Source organism: Emydura macquarii, unplaced genomic scaffold (assembly GCF_026122565.2).
Source record: "Emydura macquarii macquarii isolate MOO-44397 ecotype Brisbane River unplaced genomic scaffold, CSIRO-AGI_Emac_v2 contig_2063, whole genome shotgun sequence".
NCBI classification, from domain to species: Eukaryota; Metazoa; Chordata; order Testudines; family Chelidae; genus Emydura; species Emydura macquarii.
In genome coordinates, this window is record NW_027132200.1 from 1,441,692 (window position 1) to 1,461,306 (window position 19,615).

Sequence of the window (19,615 nt, forward strand, 5' to 3'; positions counted from 1 at the left end):
TCTTGTAAAAAAACTACATGACACATAACTTTTAAAGAAAAGAAACGATACTTACGAATGCATTCAGACTGTATACCACTCCAAGTTAAATTTGCAAGGCAAGAACGCGTAGTAGAGCCTTGAATATGATAACCCTTCCTACATCTGAAAAAGATTGTGCTTCCAACCTACAGGATCAAAAGTAGAATATAAGAGAAAACAGGAAACCAGAACTTGCAATCAGTTGACAGCATAGTGACATGCTGCTAGGGAGATTTTTTTTTCCAGAAAATATCTTCCATATATCATCCGTTTGCAGTTTACAGAGTTAGAATTTTTTCCATATGCAATCAAAGTTTCATCCATGATAGTAAAACTGTATAGGTGGGAAACAGTGATAGGTGGGAAAAAATTGATCAGACTGGACACACAAAAAGGAACGACACTCTATACGCTCTCAACTATCTAGCCTACCAATGTGTGAAAGAAGCAACTAAAATGTGTGACAAATGACCAGAATAGTGTTTTGTTATACACTGCACTATATTTGAATCATTATAATGGTGTTTAACTATAAAACCTGTTTTTAAAGGTGTTTTTTCACTGTATGAACTAAGAAGCCAGTTGTTTACAAAGAAAAATAGGAAAATACAGTTCCACCCAGTGCAATGACAAAAGATCTCTTGCAGCTGTACTTGCAGTTAAATTCATACAGAAAATTATGGGCACCATTGTTTACACTACATTTATGACTATGTACTACCTAAGTTCTGCTTGAGATACACAAGAAGCAGAGTGATGATTGACATGATTGAAAGCTATACTGTGATTAAGTGGGATGAGAAACAGTTAGGGGTGCAATCTCTATTAGGAAGAATAGAACACTAGACTGCAAGTGAAGAAGGTTGTTCTAGGTAAAGTGGTGATAAAGGTGAAAAAATACCACTTTCTTTACAATCCTTTTGAGGAAAGGAAATGATGGAAATGAGATAGGAATTTCATAGATTCATATGTTGTAGGGCCAGAAGGAACTATTGTGATCATCTGTTTTCATCTTCATAACACAAGGTACAGGTCTTCTCTGAATTAATTTCTGATTTAACTACAGCATATCTTTTAGAAAAACATCCAATCTTGATTTAAAAATTGACAGTGTTGAAAAATCTATAGGAAACCTTGGTAAGTTGTTCCAATGATTGATTACTCCCATTGTTAAAAATGTGCACCTCAACTCTAGGTTGAAATTGTCTAGGTTCAAGTTCCACCCATTGGATCATGTTATACTTTTCTCTGCTAGACTGAAGAGTCCATTATCTAATTTCTGTCCACCAGGATGGTACTTTATAGACCAAGGGTAGCCAAACTTACTGACCCCCTGAGACTCTCCTCCCTGCTAGGCAGAATCTTCTTGCCCTAACACTTTGCCACAGGGCAGACGTTCCGAGCTTCCCACCCCAGTCTGATAGGTGGAGAAAACGGGGGAGCCAAACTTTAACTGTAAAAGAGCCACATGCAGCTCATGAGCCACAGTTTGGCCACCCCTATTATAGACTGTAATCAAATCTCCCTTTAACCATCTCTTTGTCATGCTAAACTGATTGAGCTCCTTGAGTCTATCACTGTTCAGCATGTTTTTCAATGCTTTAATCATTTTTGTTGCTCTTCTCTGAATCCTCTTCAATTTATCAACATGCTCCTTTAATTGTGGATTCCAGAACTATTCCAGTAGCAGTCGCCCCATTGCAAATTCAGAGTTAAAACAAACACTCTATTCCTACTTGAGATTCCCCTGTTAATACATCTTCGCATTAGCGTTTATGGCCACAGCAACAGTCCGGGAGCTCATGTTCAGCTGATTACTCATCAGGAACCCTCCTCCCCCCCCAGTCTTTTTCAGAGTCCCTGCTTTCCAGGACAGCTGATATTCTTTGTTCCTATTGTACACTTGTATTTTTTGGCTATATTAAAACACAAATTGTTTGCTTGCAGGAGAAAATTGAGTGTTTTCTGAATGAAAATGACAGAAAGAGATTGCAGGGAAAAGTCTAGAACAGATGAATATGAGGATAGTTCTAATAAAAGGGGCAAAGAGGTAAGGAAGTAGGTCAGGACAACTGAGGATGGAGAACTGTCCATTGAGGAAATGATTTTGCTGACAGAAGAGATGAGTTGGTGATAGATTTCATGAAGGAGAAAAGAAAGAGATGTAGAGTAATATACATAAGTATAAATGGATATTAATATCTAGGATGCAAATGAATAATATTTAATATATACAAATAAAAATAATACAATGCAAGTTATAGCACCTTTCATCAGAAGTTCTCAATGGACACTACAAAGGTATATAAGTATTATCAACGTAAGTGTATATACTGGGAACTGAGACGAGAGAAGCTAAAGCCAACATTTTCAAACTTGGATGCCTAACATTAAATCCATAGTTAGTCATCAAAAGAGATGTGGCCTGATTATCACATGAATACAGCACCTACAACACAATTCCACGTGAAGTGGCTCTGATAATTAGGACACTTTGGTTAGAAGTCTAATTACTGGTATGGATTTTCATGCCTAAATATTTGCACCCTTTTCTGAAAATGTCCATCTCAATGACTTGCCCGAAGACATACAGAGAGTGTGTGGTAGAATCTAGAACAGAATACAGCTTTTCTGACTCTTACGTGTTCTTGCTTTTTGTAAAAATATTGTCAGTTATGATACTAGTGATTACCAGTATGAGTTTCATTATAAATTGGAATTTCATAACAGTAAGTGACACTCTAGAAGGGATTTAAATAGGTCAAGGAAAAATGACAGTTATGCTCGATCCAGTAATAGAATTATGTATCTTTTTCAATCTTGAGACTGAATAAAGTAATTTACTCTTCATATTGCTCAGCTGAGAAAGAGTTGGAGGTGTGTATGCATTTTTATAGCAGTGAAATGTAGTAAAGCTGACTGAAAATGAACCCAGGTAAGGCAGAGGTGTTGCAGGTAGGCACAGAGAAGCACCTCAAAGAATCACCCTCTTCCATAACATCTTTCTCTAACAAGGGCGTCCACTCACAGGTTGTTAAAAATTGATTCCAAGCATTAGTGTCCTATTGGATACCTCACTGAAACTGGATATCCAAATTGTCATAGTTGCAAAAATGTGTCCACTTCCATCAGCAGCCATCTGAAAACGGTATTCCGTCCTGTCAGACTGGCTCAACACAGTGATGCAAGCTTTCATGATGTCAAGGCTCTATTACTACTATTAATTCTATTGAGAAATGAAACCCTGAGCAACGTAAGACCAAAATAGGTATTGAAAGTTACCTGTGCTTTCACTAATAAATGAGGAGAGAAACTGAGTCTACATATTCTGCAAAAATCAATGGTAGAGAGTGAGTTGGTGCAATTATGACCCATATACTAACAGGAACTGGTGATAAGGTGGATGAATGAAATAGAAGGGATGCAATTTGATAAAGATATACAGAAAGGCTAGACTTATAGGCTAAAAAAGCTCAAGAGATGACTGGAGAGAAATTTTATGTCCAGAAGTAGATAAAAATAGGTATGGGACTAATTTAGGCACAGCAAAGATTAACTGAAAGACAGTAACTGTATTCACTATGGTAAACGTATTTCCAAGTAGAATTTCACTAAGGATGCATACTCTGATAGAATCCTAAATAATGCTGCTCAGTCAAACATTGAATGACAATGACTCATTGTGGTTATATTTTCTCAATTTTTTTCAAAACTGATGTTTAATAAACCAATATTTCATGCAGAATTAAGGGACTATAAGGACAACACACATCAAAAAGAATTTTGACCATCATACAGACTAACTTTAGCTTCTGTGTTTTTGCATGAAATTCAATATGATTTTATAATTAAATGAAGCTACTAGATGGCATGTGTCAGGGTCTGATCCAAAGACTTGGAAAGTCAATATGGCCTTAATATACCAACTATTTATTGACTGTTAAAGTATGTAAAAGCTACCGGTATAGAACATAACAATTTAATCTGAAAAAAAATCAAATAACCTTGTAGGGCTATAGCTAAAATACAGTGTGTGCAATATAATTATTGTCCACCCTAAGGTCTATAGCATATCATTAATTTTTAAGCAAAACTCCTCACTTATTTCAACGGGGAATTCTACTAAAAACTGTTATATTCTAAAGACTGGAGCTTCCTTCCTAAAACTCCATAATAAAACAATAATTGAAGATGAAGCCTGAATTTTTAGTAAAAAGAAATCTGATAGTGACAAACATTATCTTAAATATTTAAAGCTAAAAATAATTTAACATTTAGTATATTTTAATATTAAATGCATTCCAATTTTAGTAAATTGGTAAATAAAAAGACTTATTACCTCATAACCTCTAGAACTGTTCTGTACTCCATAAGGTGGAGTACCAGGGTCTGTGCAAGTGTTATGGGCTGGATCTAAAATTTAAAATGGAAAACACAGGAGATGTTATTTCAAATTAAATTTTCAAAGACACATTAAAACCACACAAAAATACTGTACTTTTTTTCTTTCAATATGTCTCTGTTGTTTAAAAGTAATTAATGAAGATTGTTTTGGCAGTATAGAGATTTCACTAGTGGGATTGTTTTCTTATAGAAAGGACCCCTTTGACTCTTGTGGAATACACAGCATATTGTGTCAGCCAAAAGCATTATGCATAATGCAGATGTAACATTCAGTGCCATCTTTCCTTCCTGGTGTTCTTTCTCTAGAAACCACCGAGTAGTAAAGCCAAATTTCTGAAAGCCAACACTGTTTTCCCTGAGGAAGCTGAGTAAAGTATTTGGCAGAAACTCTCTTTTGGGATCATGAAAGCACACACTTTAAAAAGGCCTAGAAACTCAGCTATGGGTGAAAAGTGAACAGTGCCTCTCAGAAGAGGTGTGGATGCACAGATCCTCTAAATCATGCGCTGACTGTGAACTAGTCTGGTTCGCTAGAACAAATTTAGAGCAGTCCAAATGCTGGGTGGGTAGCATAGTAGCTGCTATGACGGCTGTACGCTGCCACAAACTCCCACTCTACTGGGGTGATCCTGCTGTGACTGGCTATTGTGGTTTTGTTCTGGTAGTGCAGAATAAGGTGGCCAAATTGCAGCTCAGGATTTAGGCCAACATTTCATCTGTAACAAAATACAATACTCTATAATCCAGTGGTGAGGTATATCATTTCATTCTAGCCTGATTTCCAGTTTCAATGCTAGTCAGTCACTTTCATCATCCTATCACTGGAATACAAAATAGACTCATTTACAAACAAAATCTTACAGGCTTCAGAACTCAGACAGATGGGAACCTAAAACGTGACATTTTCAAAAAAATTCAGGACTTGAGCAATCAAGGGACTTTTAACTCCATCATCAGTTAGACTGTATGGCAGCTAATAGAAGAATGAAACAGAGCAGTCTTTTTAAAAAATCCTCACCAACAGAAACCAACCTCTTCACCAAAAAAAAAAAAAAAAAAAAAAAAAAAAATAGAAGTAGACAGCCCATAGCTACTATAACAAAATAAGCAGTGTCAAGAAGAAAATACAAAATTAATTGGAAGTTGACTCCCAATCATTTTGCAAGGTTTAGTCCTTCATTTTGAGGCTCACATCTAATTTTCCTATAACTCCTATTCTTCACTGCTGAATGCAGATGTGACAGACTCATATTGCCTACAGCAGCAGAGTACTAGACATAGTCTGAATTAAGGACTTTAGAATTTATTCAGCGTACACATCTGAATTTAGTGCTGGTCCTCCTTAATTGACCAGTAAAGTGTGTTTTCAATAAGCTTTCTTGTTCCCAATCTTACCCAGTGTCCGCAACGTCACCTTCTCAACTGAGTCAATCCCTTCTACCTCAAGGAAAACCATCTCTGTGATCATTTAACTCTAAATTTGAATATGTTTGTTTAAAAAATAGCAGAGATATTTCTTCATCCTCTCACCAAAATTACAGAAAAAAAAATTCACTGCCTGCATTGGACCAAATGCTGAAGTCAGTGGGAGATTTGATCTGAGCCCTTTACTCTCACAATGAAAGGCGGAGAGCACTCAGCAGTTTACAGAAGGTACTCAGAATCTCAAAATATTTGGCCCAGTATTAGCTACATTTGATCTTTTAATGTGTATTGTTTGATAAACCATTTTCACAAATTTCAACCAAACATTTTGATTTAGTGCTTGATCTTGAGAAGTGCTCAAAGCCATTAACTTTCAAACAGCAGGATCTGGTTTTATCTACAGAAGTCTTCTGTATATCTGAAAGCTTCCTAAAAAGTTGGGATGTACTTGTGCATTTTATTGCTGACATTCTGCAAAACCAGCAGACATGCAATTATATAAATCTACAAATAACTTGAAATAATTCTGTTTATCCCCAATTTCTTCTTTTCATATGTAGATAAATTTTCTGTATTTGGGAAGCCAGTTGCTAGGTTTATCAAAACAAGATAACAGATTATCTACAATAATCTGACTAATAAACAACAAAAATAATGGTAATTATTACCGATACATGTGGGTTGAATTCCACTCCAAGCGCTATCTGCTTGACAGACTCTTCTTGAAGATCCTATTAGTATAAAAGGTGGTCTGCACTGAAAGGACACTTCAGATCTGTAAGTGAAACTTTTTCCATTAAGACGTCCCTCAGCCGGAGTACCAGGATCTCCACAAAATGCAGCTATTGAACAAAAAGAAAATGAAAGAGGTATTTTAAGAACTGAACATACTGGGCCTGTTTAAAGGTGGCATTCATTTTTGAGGGCACAAGAAAGAAGACACTAGCAATTGCTAAATGTGAGTGCACATTTTCTACCATGTGATTACGCTCACAGATCAGGTACACAGATGTACAAATAGTAACATTTGTGCTGACAACTAATTGCCCCCATTGCTAGTAATTGCAGGCACAAGATTGCACTCACAAAATAGGACACTTTAATTGAGGTACCTGCATATGGATGTAGGTGACTAACTTTAGACACCACATCTGAAAATATCGACCTCATCTTATCCTCAAAGTAGCCCAATTTTAGCATTTAATGGAGATCAGAGCCTAGATGAGAGATCAGGTTGCGGGAATGTAGAAAATGGACAGATTTTGGAGAGAATGTAAAGGAAACACTAGCAGGATTTAAAGATCATTTCCTAGTGGCGGGGGTGGGAAGAAAGAGAGAGAGGAATAAAAATATACACTAAGGCTGTGAGTTTAAGGATTGGGGAGCTTAATGATAAACCTGGCAATGGTAACAGAAAAGGAATTAAAAGGAGAAGATATCGGATTAGACGGCTAAGGAATTCAATTTTAGTTATGTTGATCTTCAGTTGGTGGCAGGACATGTAGTAACGTTGATAGAAAGGGAGCTGGAGATGTGAGTCTGAACAAAGTGTGAGAGGTCACGGTGGAAATGCAGATCTCTTTATAGTAAGCAGAGAGCTGATAAAGACACACGGCCAGATGACGTTTCTCAGGGATGAAAGTCTTGAATAGGCACAGTGGTCAAGACTTCTATTCCACATTTTATTTGAAAAAATGGCATGCACAACGTATACTGCCCCTAATTCCATGCTGTGGCACTGATTCAGTACTGAGGTAGGGAAGAACTTCATTTGACAAATAAATAGCACCAACTAACTTCAGTTCCAAGGTTTCGTTTTGTCTGGTTTTTTGTTTGTTTGTTTGTTGTTTTTTTTAAAGAAGTTCACATCCTATTCTGAATCCGCCTGACCTTATTTAGCTGTGAGACATGAGGCAGCACAGTTACACACCATTGTCTTCACACAGTAGCAGTTTTATACTGCCAAACTTACGCAGACATTGTGGGATGTCTCCCCTCCATACACCTCGTCCTTCACATGAAAGAATAGCTGCATTGGACAACTGATAGCCTTCTGCACAATTGTAACTTATACTGGATCCCCAATGGTAATCTGATCCTTCCACTTTTCCATGTAGCACTTGAGGAGGTGGGCCACATGTGATAGCTATTGTAACAAAGAAAAAAAGAAAATTTACAGATTTTATAGGATTCATCCTAAATGTAATAGTGTAGCTAGTCATGCTTTTATAATCAAAATGTATTGGGAGCAATGTTGCCTCAAGAGAGCATGCACTTTCTGACTTTTCTATAGTACACACACATTAAATATACACATGCACATGCTCAATTTGATCAACACTGAGTGTTACAAAGTAGGGAGACAATCATAGCAAAACAAAAAAACATACAGATCAATCAATAAAAAGTTGAAATACAATTAATTTTCTGTTACTATTAAAATTTTAGACCAGATCTCACCTCATTACTTTGTTTTGGGATAATAGCTAAGGGAGAAATCCTAAGGACCTTACTCTGATTTTACTCATTCAGGATCCTTTTTTCTAAGTCATCTATGGCTTTAGTCACTCATCTGACTTAGACTTTACTGGTATTTATGTACCTAAATCCCTGTTCAACTCTTAAAATATAGGGGCTATATAGTACCCACAGTGCTTTCCAGACGGTGCTAAAATTGATGGAAACTAGAACAAATTAAAAAGGAAGAGAGGAAGGTGATCAGGAACAGTCAACATGGATTCCCAAAGGGAAAGCCTGACCAACCTAATTTCCATCTATGAAGAGGTGACTGGCTCTGTGGATGTGGGGAAAGCGGTGGACTTGATATACCTTGAGTTGAGCAAAGCTTTTGATATAGTCTCCCACAATATTCTTATCAGCAAGTTAAAGAAGTATGGGTTGGATGAATGGACTATAAAATGGATAAAGATCTAGCTAGATCATCATGCTCAACCAGTAGTGATCAATGGCTCCATGTCTAGCTGGCAGCCAGTAATAAGCGGAGTGCCCCAGGGGTCGGTCCTGGGGCTGGTTTTGTTCAACATCTTCATTAATGATCTGCAGAATGGGGTAGATTGCACCCTCAGCAAATTTGCAGATGACACCAAGCTAGGGGGAGTGGCAGATACCCTGCAAGGTAGGGATAGGATACAGGGGGACCTAGACAAATTGGAGGATTGGGCCAAAAGAAATCTGATGAGGTTCAACAAGGAAAAATACACAGTCCTGCACTTAGGACGGAAGAATCCCATGCACAGCTACAGACTGGGGACCGATGAGCTAGGCAGCAGTTCTGCAGAAAAGGACCTGGGAGTTAAAGTGGATAAGAAGCTGGATATGAGTCAGCAGTGTGCTCTGGTTGCCAAGAAGGCTAATAGCATATTGGGCTGCATTAGTAGGAGCATTGCCAGCAGATCGCGGGAATTGATTATTCCCCTATATTCGGCATTGGTGAGGCCGCATTTGGAGTATTGTGTCCAGTTTTGGGACCCCCACTACAAAAAGGATGTGGACAAGTTGGAGAAAGTCCAGCGGAGGGCAACAAAAATGATTAGAGGGCTGGAGCACAAGACTTATGAGGAGAGGCTGAGTGAACGAGGTTTGTTTAGTCTGCAGAAGAGAAGAATGAATGGAGATTTGATAGCAGCTTTTAACTACCTGAAAGAGGCTTCCAGGGAGGATGGAGCTAGGCTGTTCTCAATAGTAGTAGCTGACAGAACAAGGAGCAATGGTCTGAAGTTGCAGTGGGGGAGGTCTAGGTTGGATATTAGGAGAAAGTTTTTCACTAGAAGCACTGGAATGGGTTACCTAGGGAGGTGGTGGAATCTCCACCTTTACAGGTTTTTAAGCCAGGGCTTGACAAAGCCCTGGCTGTGATGATTTAGCTGAGGTTAGTCCTGCTTTGAGCAGGGGTTGGACTAGATGACCTCCTGAGGTCCCTTTCAACTCTAATATTCTATGATTCTAAATCTATTTTTAAAGAAAAGTATCTTAAAAATATTGCTTCTTTCCACACGAGTGATTCAGCTAGTGCTTTCAATACCATTATAAATACAAATGTGGTTAGCCCATCACATAAGGTAACATTTAACTATTAATGAGATCCTGTGCTTTACTTCTAAGGGATACAGCACAGAATTTGCAGCCCTTCTCCTGCCATTCAATCCTGGGTTACTTCAGAGCTGGATCTCCTGATGTAACTTAGACAAGCCTAAGTTATAGCAGCCTCACCATAACTGTCCTTGACATGGCCCTTACACCAGTATTTGTAATAGAGTTCTCAGAAGGCAGCCTTTCAGCTGTCTTCTACAATAACTATCCTGAGGGAATCCTTTCAGAAATTTAGCTTTGGAATGGGGGGGAGAGGGTTTAAGATGTCACTGTTAGTATTTTCAGCCATCTGGTCTGATATTTAACACATATTGTTGTGCCTCAAATGAATTCTAGGTCAGTACTCTGACCTCCTCACTACATCTTATGTAGGGCACAAATAACTACATTATTAAAATCTCTTATCTGACTTTCGTAGCAATACATTTATTAATGGTTTGCACCTTATTTATCATAAAAGTGGTTGTGCAAATTGTTCCCCCTTTATAAATAATAATAAAAAAATTAATAGGTTCTATACAGTATCAGAACAGTCATTTGTAAGCTACAAAACAAACCTTTGCAGATTGGTTTACTTTGGTTCCAAGTGCTGTCTTTCGTACAACGTATAGTTGATGAACTGACAGGCTCCATCATATACCCTGGGTTGCACTGATAGCTGACTGTCTTATTAAAGATAAAATCATTTCCAAACTGAATACCATTTGCTATTCCACCTGGATCTCCACAGCTCATTACTGGCAAGGAAAAAGAATAAAGAATCTTTCTTCAACTATGTAAATAAAACTTAAAAACCCAAGTATAAGTGGACACACTCACTCATGCACAAATGTCCTTATCTAACGTACAGAAGCAGCAGAACAACATTGTTCAAGCTGTTTTAGCTGAAAACATTAAAAGGTAATTTTTTCAATAAGAACATGTTTTTATTTTTAAAAGTACTAAATATCATGGGCCAAATTCTGCACTTAGTTGCACTTACATAAATCTAATGTAATGCAACTCCATTGGAGTCAATCTAGTTACTCTGCATTTACACTGTTGTAACTGAGATCAGAATCTGTCCTTGTTTCTATTGCTTAATGGAAAACCCAAATATGATTTTTGACCAAATAGTCCTGGAAGGAGATCTCCATGGGGCTCAGTAAAGTTTTCATTAATCAGTTAGGGCCTGGCCCTTCTCCCATTTATATCAATGAGAATTTTGATTGTCTTCAATAGGAATTGAATTGGGGCCTTAAAATTGTCGCTGTTTTGTCACACAATATATTCTCCTCTTTGAGCTTCACAGAACTCTTGTCTCCTATCAGCCTGAGCATCCAAAAGGGATCAGATTTTCAAAAGAGTTTAAGTGATTTAGAAACAAAAGTCCCACTTTTGAAAATTTCGGTAGAGCTGAAATTTTACCCTGACTTGCACCTGTATAAGCACACTGGAATCTGTGGAGTTTCACAGGATGAAGGTGAAAACAGAATTGATTTCTACTTTCTATTCCTAGGACTTTCTGTGAATCTTGGTTCTACATATTACGCTGCAAAGTACTATTAAAAGACCCAAAACACTACGGAATAAATCCAGAAAAGTTCAAGGCAACTAATCAGCCCTTGCAGTTCCCACTGATGGGTCAGAATACACAAGGTGCTGAGTGCCTTTCACTATAATTTATTCAATGAGAGTGGAAGGAATTCAACCCCTCTCAGTGTGTGATCAGCACCTTGCAAAATTGAGCTCAAAGTCAGCGGGAGTGACAAGTGGTCAGCACAGGTCAGGATTTGTACTTATCGACTTATTATTTAGTACATATTTCTATGTATTGTATATTTCTATTAACAATATAAAACATTTATTTTAAAATGTATAATATATACAAACATAATTGGTTTTAATGGTTTTAATTCTGTTGTTCACTCCATGATGACTGCTCTGCAGGTTCTCTCTTTGAGAAAAATGTCCATAAATCTGCTGCATCAGTTTACCTCACAATAGTTTTCTAGAAGTAATTTTACAGCAGGTCTTTGTGAATTATCAGGGAAAAAAATGTTTATTTAGATACAAACCCTGTGAAATAAAGATCTTGTCCAGTATTCATTTAACAGTTGTTCTTAAAAATTATTTCAGTTAGTGTTGCTTTAAGATCTATGCTGGATACACTACTTGTGATTTAAAGTTCCTTTAGGATTTAATCAAATATAATCTGTTTTGAAGAGTCAAATAATTTCATTCTGAAATTTTATTGTGACTTGACTAATAGATAAAAATATTAACCTAAGCAATTTTCACTAGTGTCATGTGTGGTATTTAACTGCCTCTATCTGTTACTTTGCTCTGAATAATTCTGTAGCTAAGGCTTCCCTCTTGTGATACCCACAAACACTGTAAATGAACTATGTCTAGCACAAGTTATAGAAAGAAAACAAGAATATAAAGGGTAGTTTTCAGAGTTTTCTCCAACTTCAGGTTCTTAAATTCATACAAAATCTTGAAGATACAACATAAGGTGATGATAAAAATGGTGATGTTCCAAAATACAACACTGAAATAATCAAACATGAAATAAGCCAAGCTATCTAAACAATATGTATTTTACTATTGTGAGGAATAATATTTAATGTCATGGGTATAGGAATGAAAGCAACTTTCTGTATTCAAGCCACATAGAACATTTTCTAACTTCTATAACATAATAGAGCTATAGAAAGGGTCATGGATTCATAGAATTTAAGGCCAGAGGGGATCATCTGGTCTGACCGCCAGGATATCACAGGTCATTTACCCCATTTTGAGACCAATAGCCTGCGTTTGACTAAAGCATATCTGATTATATATTAAGAGTTTTCTACTTTTCTATCTTATAGAGAGCTGCTTTTTGGCAGTCATCTTAACAGAAAATGTAAGTGTCCAACTTTTATTAATGAATATGTGTGCATGTAACCATCTGAGAAGTGTACTTATTCCAAAGAGGGGATAATGGTATTAAAAAAAACCCAGATTTTCCAACAGTCATTTTCTGTACCAAGTTAATAACATCCTACAGCCTTTTAATCCTATAGTGACAAAAAGTCAATTATTGACCTGTGCAGTCTGGAGCAGTGCCAGTCCATGTCCCATTGGCGGTACAGTGTCGAGTTGTTAGCCCTGAAGTCTTGTAACCTTCCCAACAGGCATAGATGACTGAGCTCGAGAACAATATCCCATCACTGTATATTATCATGCCATTGGTTGGAGTTCCAGGATTTCCACAAGATACAGCTATCAAGAAAAAAAGAAACTCAAAATCAATTTACCCATTATAAATGACGTACAAAAAGTGCAAGGCAATGCATTTTTAATAGTTTACAATTATGGTAAAAGCTGTGCATTAATACAAAAGGGCTAAAACCTATTTTTCATTTCAGGCTTACGCCATCATTTTATTTGATTAGTTACAGATGGTAAATATACTTGAATGGATGAGTCTTTCTTACAGCACATGTTCAAAATGTGACTATACAAGAAGTGAAAATAAGATGAAAGGGAATCCAAATCACTTGAACTCCTGCCTCCTGTATGTATATCACTATATGTCTGTGTTTGATCCTGGATTGGCGGAAGGAGGAAGAAACATTTTTGTGGAAGGGGACATGTAACAGGGGAAATGGATTAGTGGACAGAAAACAGGTGAAGTGATGAAAAGGTGTATCATACATTAATTACATTTATCATGTTTCTGCAATATAAGTACATGTAAAACACACATTCATAAAATTGTTTTGGCTGGGGGAAGAAATGTGGAAGAGGGACAGCTCGAGACTGGTCTGTGATCCAGTCTTTTGAAGTACAAGGAACTTTTGAAGTACAAGATACAAAACATTTCCCTGAGCAGAGGGAGCAAATTCTTCAGGATTCCCCCATAAAACCACAATTTTAAAGGGCTAAGACAAGAAAAACTTTCTGCTAGACTAATTGCTAGACAGGGGAGAGCCCTGCTGAATAGCTCAGTTGTCCTGTCTGCCTACTGTCCCAAATTCCTTGTGGGAGCTCCAGCTATCATATCTATCTATGGCTGCAACAGGTGTAGCAGTCTCTCAGTCCATATATAAAAATGCAGCCCTTTTTTCTTGAATTGCTTAGGCTCAAAAATCCTATATTAAAATTCTGTGTAATGACTGCTCAATCATGTCGGCAGGTGGTTCCATTTAACTCCAAACAGTATATAAACAGGATGGAAATGTCCGAAGGAAAAAACAAAACAAAAATATCATATACAACAAATCAACCACACAACAGCTAATGATAGCTAAGGTCAGGGAGGCAGTTTAGGTTGAAGTTTGGACTGTGTTATTAATAGCCACTCCAAAGCCCAAGTGAGATTGAACACTAATCTTGTGATTCTCTTCATTAAAAATTACATTGTTTTACAATGTTGTGACTGCAACACTAGAGTCAGTGTAGAGAGGGTCAAGTCATATCAACATGGTACGAGATAGTCTTTAGCAACCCACAACCTGCCAAAATATGCTGAACATGATTTTTTCCTGTGTACAGTGACTGCAATGTTATGGTCAGCATCATGTTAATTAATATGACTCCTCAACATTGTGATGTAATTTTATTCAATTATCTAATAACACTCTTTTAGGTCCACTAATATCTCTGTAGGATGTTAAACAGATGGTACTAAAGTTAGACATATTTTAAATCAGCAGGGCCAGACTCTTCCATCCAAGAGATTTAAAAGAGTTGGCTTAGGAGCTCGCTGGACCATTAATTCTGCTTTTCAGTAAGTCTTGGAGCATTGGAGAAATTCAAGAAGACTGGAAGAAAACTAATGCTGTGCCAATTTTAAAAAATTGGAAATGACCTGGGTAATTATAGACTTGTCAACCTGACATTAATTCATGGGAAAATAATGGAGCAGGTGATATGGGATTCAATTAATAAAAAATGAAAGGAGGATAACATAATTAATGCAAATCAATGTGGATTTATGGAAAATAGATGCTGTCAGAATAATTTGATATCTTTTTTTTATGAGATTATAAGTCTGGTTGATAATGGTAATAGTGTCAACATAATATACTTAGACTGCTCTAAGGCACTGGATTTGGTACCTTGTGACTTTTTTATTAAAAATAACTAGAATATAAAATTAACATGGCACATATTAAATGGGTTAAAAACTGGCTAACTGACAGGTCTCAAAATGTAACTGTAAACAGGGAATCTGCATGGTGCAGATTTGTTTCCAATGGGATTCCACAGGGACTGATTCTTGGCCTCATACTATTTTACATGTTTATCAATTACCTGGAAAAGAATATAAAATCTTCACTGATAAAGTCTGCAGATTGCACAGTATGGTAAATAATGAAGAGGACAGGTCTCTGATACAGAGCAATCTGGATTGCTTGGTATGCTGGGCACAAGTAAATAATAATATATTTTAATACAGCTAAATGAAGATATTTACATCTAGGAACAAAGAATGTTGGACAAACTTACAGGAGGGGGGACTCTATCCTGGGAAGCAATGAGACTGAAAAAGATTTGGGACTGTGGTGGATAATCAGCCAAACATGAGCTCTCAGTTGATGCTGGGGCCAAAAGAGCTAATGCAATCTTGGCTGCATAATCAGGAGAATTTCCAGTAGCAATAGAGATATTAACTTTATTTCTGTATTTGGCACAGGCGCAACCACTGTTGGAGGACTGTGTCCAGTTCTGGTGCCCACAATTAAAGAAGGATGTTGATAAATTTGAGAGAGTTCAGAAGAGAGCCACAAGAATGATTAAAGGACTAGAAAATTTCTTACAGTGAGACTCAAGGAGTTTAATCTATTTAGCTTAATAAAGAAAAGGTTAAGAGGTGACTTGATTACAATCTATAAGTAACAACATAGAGAAAAATATTAATAATGGGCTTTTCAATCTAGGAATTTCAGACTGGAAATGAGGTGTAAATTTGTGATGATGAGAATAATTAACCACTGGAATAATTTGTAAAGGGTCATGGTGGATTCTCCATCAATGTCAATTTTTGAATCAAGATTAGATGTTTTTCTAGGAATTATTTTGTGGAAAGTCTATTAATTGGGTTATACAGAATGTCAAACTAGATGATCACAATGGTCCCTTCTGGCCTTTGAATACATGAGAATCTGTAGCTGAGGAAGCACTGTTTGAATCATTTTTATTTTAGCTCTTATGGGAACAAAGTAACAGACAACAAAAAACATTACTAAATTGCTTCCATACATCCAGAGTTACTGAAGCTGGTCAAGGAGATGTAACTTACAGCTTCCTGCACCAGCCTGGGAGCTATTCCTCAGCTGATGGTACTGCCATCTGTCCTCTTTAGAGCTTCTTTACCAGGGAAAAAATTGTTAATTTCCAGAGGTAGCTCTACAAGAGATATGCTGATGGAGGCTCTAGAGGGGATGAGCTGATAGCCAAACCCTTTACTAACCAGATCTGCAAACTAATATTTTGTTGCTTATCATGCAAAATGGAAATCAATACCAATGGCTTGGTTCAGGTGTGATAATGCCTGGCTTTAAATCAAAAGTTCTGTGCCACTGATTGCAATAAGGAGCTAAGGTGTTTTTGTTTATTCCCACTCCCACGACTATAGTATACATTAACCAATTGAAGAAAGAGCTTTCCTCAAACTCTCCTGACAATAAAAAATTATCTCCCAAATGGATTGTTGGCCACAATCCCCAGGTGTATTGCTAAGACTTGAAATGCAGGCAGGAACTATGTATTCTAGCTCTTAACCATCTTTCTCAGTCTTTTGTTAGAAGGAGCAAAATTTTGACTGCATTAAAAATATACAGAGGCCTCAGGCCATGGGATTTTATTTGTAATATTTTGATACTGATGAGAATGGTATTTCATTTTTTTAAATTTAATATATAGTAAAAAAAGAAAAATGGAAAATGGAAAAAATTGAAGGAAAGAGGCATGAATATCATTTCAGATGGAATTAGAGGGAAAAGGATAATACCTTTTAGAAAGATATTTTATCTTTCCAAAAGCAGCTCAAGCAACCACTCAGAAGGCCATATCCCAAACAGTTTACATGTTGTTTCTTACCTCATAAGCAAAAGGGTTAAGTTATCAATGGCATGTTGTTTTATGATGAACTAGTCTATTTTAGGAAGACTTTAATTTGTGTTTGGGATGCTGTCCTATTCAGTATAAGTGTTATACATGTTATAATGCAAAATGTTCATCTCACAAACTGACTATCCAATGGCTTTTTGATATTTCAGTGTATATACATACACACATACAGATGAAAGAAGCTGACTTTGATTTCGCAAACACTGCCTGGGGAATGTTTGGCATTAATGTTAGAATAATTCTATAGCCAGCTAAATTAATTCATGAAGTGAATAGAATAGAGAGGAAGAATTCCAAAGAGTATTCAACACTTCTTCAATTTGAGGTTAGTCAGTCCTTTAGAAAACCGGAGGAATTCCAGTCTAACTGCTATAAAAAACAAATTACAGATAATGTTCAGGCACTGGGCAAAGTCCAAGACAAAGCCTCATTAAGAAAGCTTACACTCACCAACTAAAGTCTAAATATATTTATGCAATTTATACAAGCATGGCATGGCTACTGATGAAAAACAATAATTTGAGATTAATTAATTGATTGTAGAATAATCCTAACATTATACATATAACACTCATTTTACTTCCTACTTTTCCTCAGATTGACTTCACTTCAGACACATCTTTTCTGAAAAGAATTATCAGGTCTGTCCATTTGTGCTAATAATTATGGAATACAAGATTTTGTTAAAGTAGACCATAACTGGACCATTAGAATAACTCAGAGTATTATCAATGCTTGGGATAATTTATAAATGTCTTTACTTGAATTAAGTATTTTTATTCTTTTTTCATGTGTAAAATAGCTACAATTTTTGAAGCATACAAAACAATTAAAACTTGAGATTTTCCAAGTGTTACAGTAGAGGACATTAAGTGATCTATTGTAGTGATAATGTGCAGTTTGGTCAATTTCAGCAATTATAATAGCAAGATCAATTTTAGAGGTGCATTATCATTTTTCAAGTCAGATAAATCTTTATATAGTAAATATATTTAAACACGAAAACATTAATCACATTTTCTTTTTACTAACACTGTGCTTTCACATGGAAAATAGCCTTTGATTGGTTTAACTTTGGTAGTAAGGGAAGGGTCTATACTACTGACGTCAAGATATCACCAAACTGTGTTAACTAAGCATAGCAAGGTTCTAGTCAAATCTTTCAGCAGGAGCACTGCAGATGCTGTGGAAGCACAGGTGACTGTATGCTGATCAGCATGACATCTATCCAATTAGCATGACATCTATCCTGGGCAAAATTGTGGAATGGTTGAGTAAGGAATTAAATAATAGTGGCATAACTAATGCCAAGCAATATGGTTTGATGGCAAATAGATCTTGTCAGATGAACCTGAATTAATTGTTTAGAAGATACAAGTTTGGTAGACATGATAGACTTTTATAAGACATTTGGCTTGCACCATTTTACAGACAAAACCAGGTTTTTCCTGAGAGGCAGAGTGGCAACTTGGATGAGATTTAGATGTGCGATATTAGAGAACAAGGTTCTAATCCCAGTTTGTATAGTTCCTCAGTGGAATATAAGACCTCGCTCAATTATAAGGGCTGTGAAGGGTACAGAATATTGACATTCAGTAAAAGTGAGTGTAGAACAAATGGTTTCCTGGTTCCTAACACAGCTCACATTCTCATGACTAAAATAATGTTTTCATGAAGGGGCAGCAGTAGAATGATGATCAGTTTTTTTCAGTGTCATCTGGGGAGTTGTAGCCCCCTGAGAAATGATGAACAAGACACAAGGGTGCTGCATACACAATGATATAGAATAGACAATTTTTGGCAGCCTGCCAAAAACAAGTAACTATGCAAACCAGAGGGGAATGGCAATTTTCAATAGTTTATATTTTGGCCAAATCTGAACCAATTTTCATGGGTCCAGCAAAACACACTTTGTTTGGTCCCAGGACTACTGCTATTCAAAGTTCTACTGTAAACCACTGATGTGCTAGAGCCCTTTTAAAAATTTTAATAATGTTCCCTATAATAGAAAGTAGTAAGCAACTTTAATATACGAATCATTGCTGCTCCCTCTACAAAATGTGTTGTGTGTTTTGTTTGTATGGGTATCTCATAAGAAGTATTTTTTAACCTAAGAAATTATTCCAGCCAGAAAGACTGAAACGGAGAACAAATATTACTGCAGCAGTTTCTAAACTAACTGCACCATAACTAACAAACAGCATTTCTCCAAGCTTTGTCAATAGATTTAGTTAAAATAGAAATTGTAAAACTACTTGTAATAATCTGCTGTGTTATTGTAGCCTTGTTGGTCTCAGGATATTAGAGGCCTTATCTATCTTGTCTTGCAAATACTTGTAATAGTTCTGTCTATTGAATCCCCATGATATTACAACCCAGAATTTCCAATAAGTAGTACATCAGTGAGTAAAAGGACTGTTCCAGAGCAGGATGGGTACGACTGTAAGTAGCAGCATTGTTAAATTTGATACATAATAGATGAATTTATACACATTCTAAGGCAGCTATCATTTCATTTTGTGCTCCTCTGATAACCATCAACTGTCATGGG

The 19,615-nt window shown here is 36.6% G+C and overlaps 1 protein-coding gene across 1 annotated transcript in view; it reads right to left on the reverse strand.

Annotated features, from left to right (window-relative positions):
* CSMD1 (CUB and Sushi multiple domains 1) overlaps positions 1-19,615 on the reverse strand; it is a 1,845,645-nt gene that overhangs the window by 23,574 nt on the left and 1,802,456 nt on the right. The window contains exons 58-63 of the mRNA XM_067558441.1: positions 13,033-13,209; positions 10,518-10,697; positions 7,823-7,996; positions 6,519-6,692; positions 4,361-4,434; positions 56-167 (exon numbers count right to left, since the gene is read on the reverse strand). Of these exons, the coding sequence (XP_067414542.1) occupies positions 56-167; positions 4,361-4,434; positions 6,519-6,692; positions 7,823-7,996; positions 10,518-10,697; positions 13,033-13,209 (891 nt within the window). The remainder of the gene's footprint in view (positions 1-55; positions 168-4,360; positions 4,435-6,518; positions 6,693-7,822; positions 7,997-10,517; positions 10,698-13,032; positions 13,210-19,615) is intronic.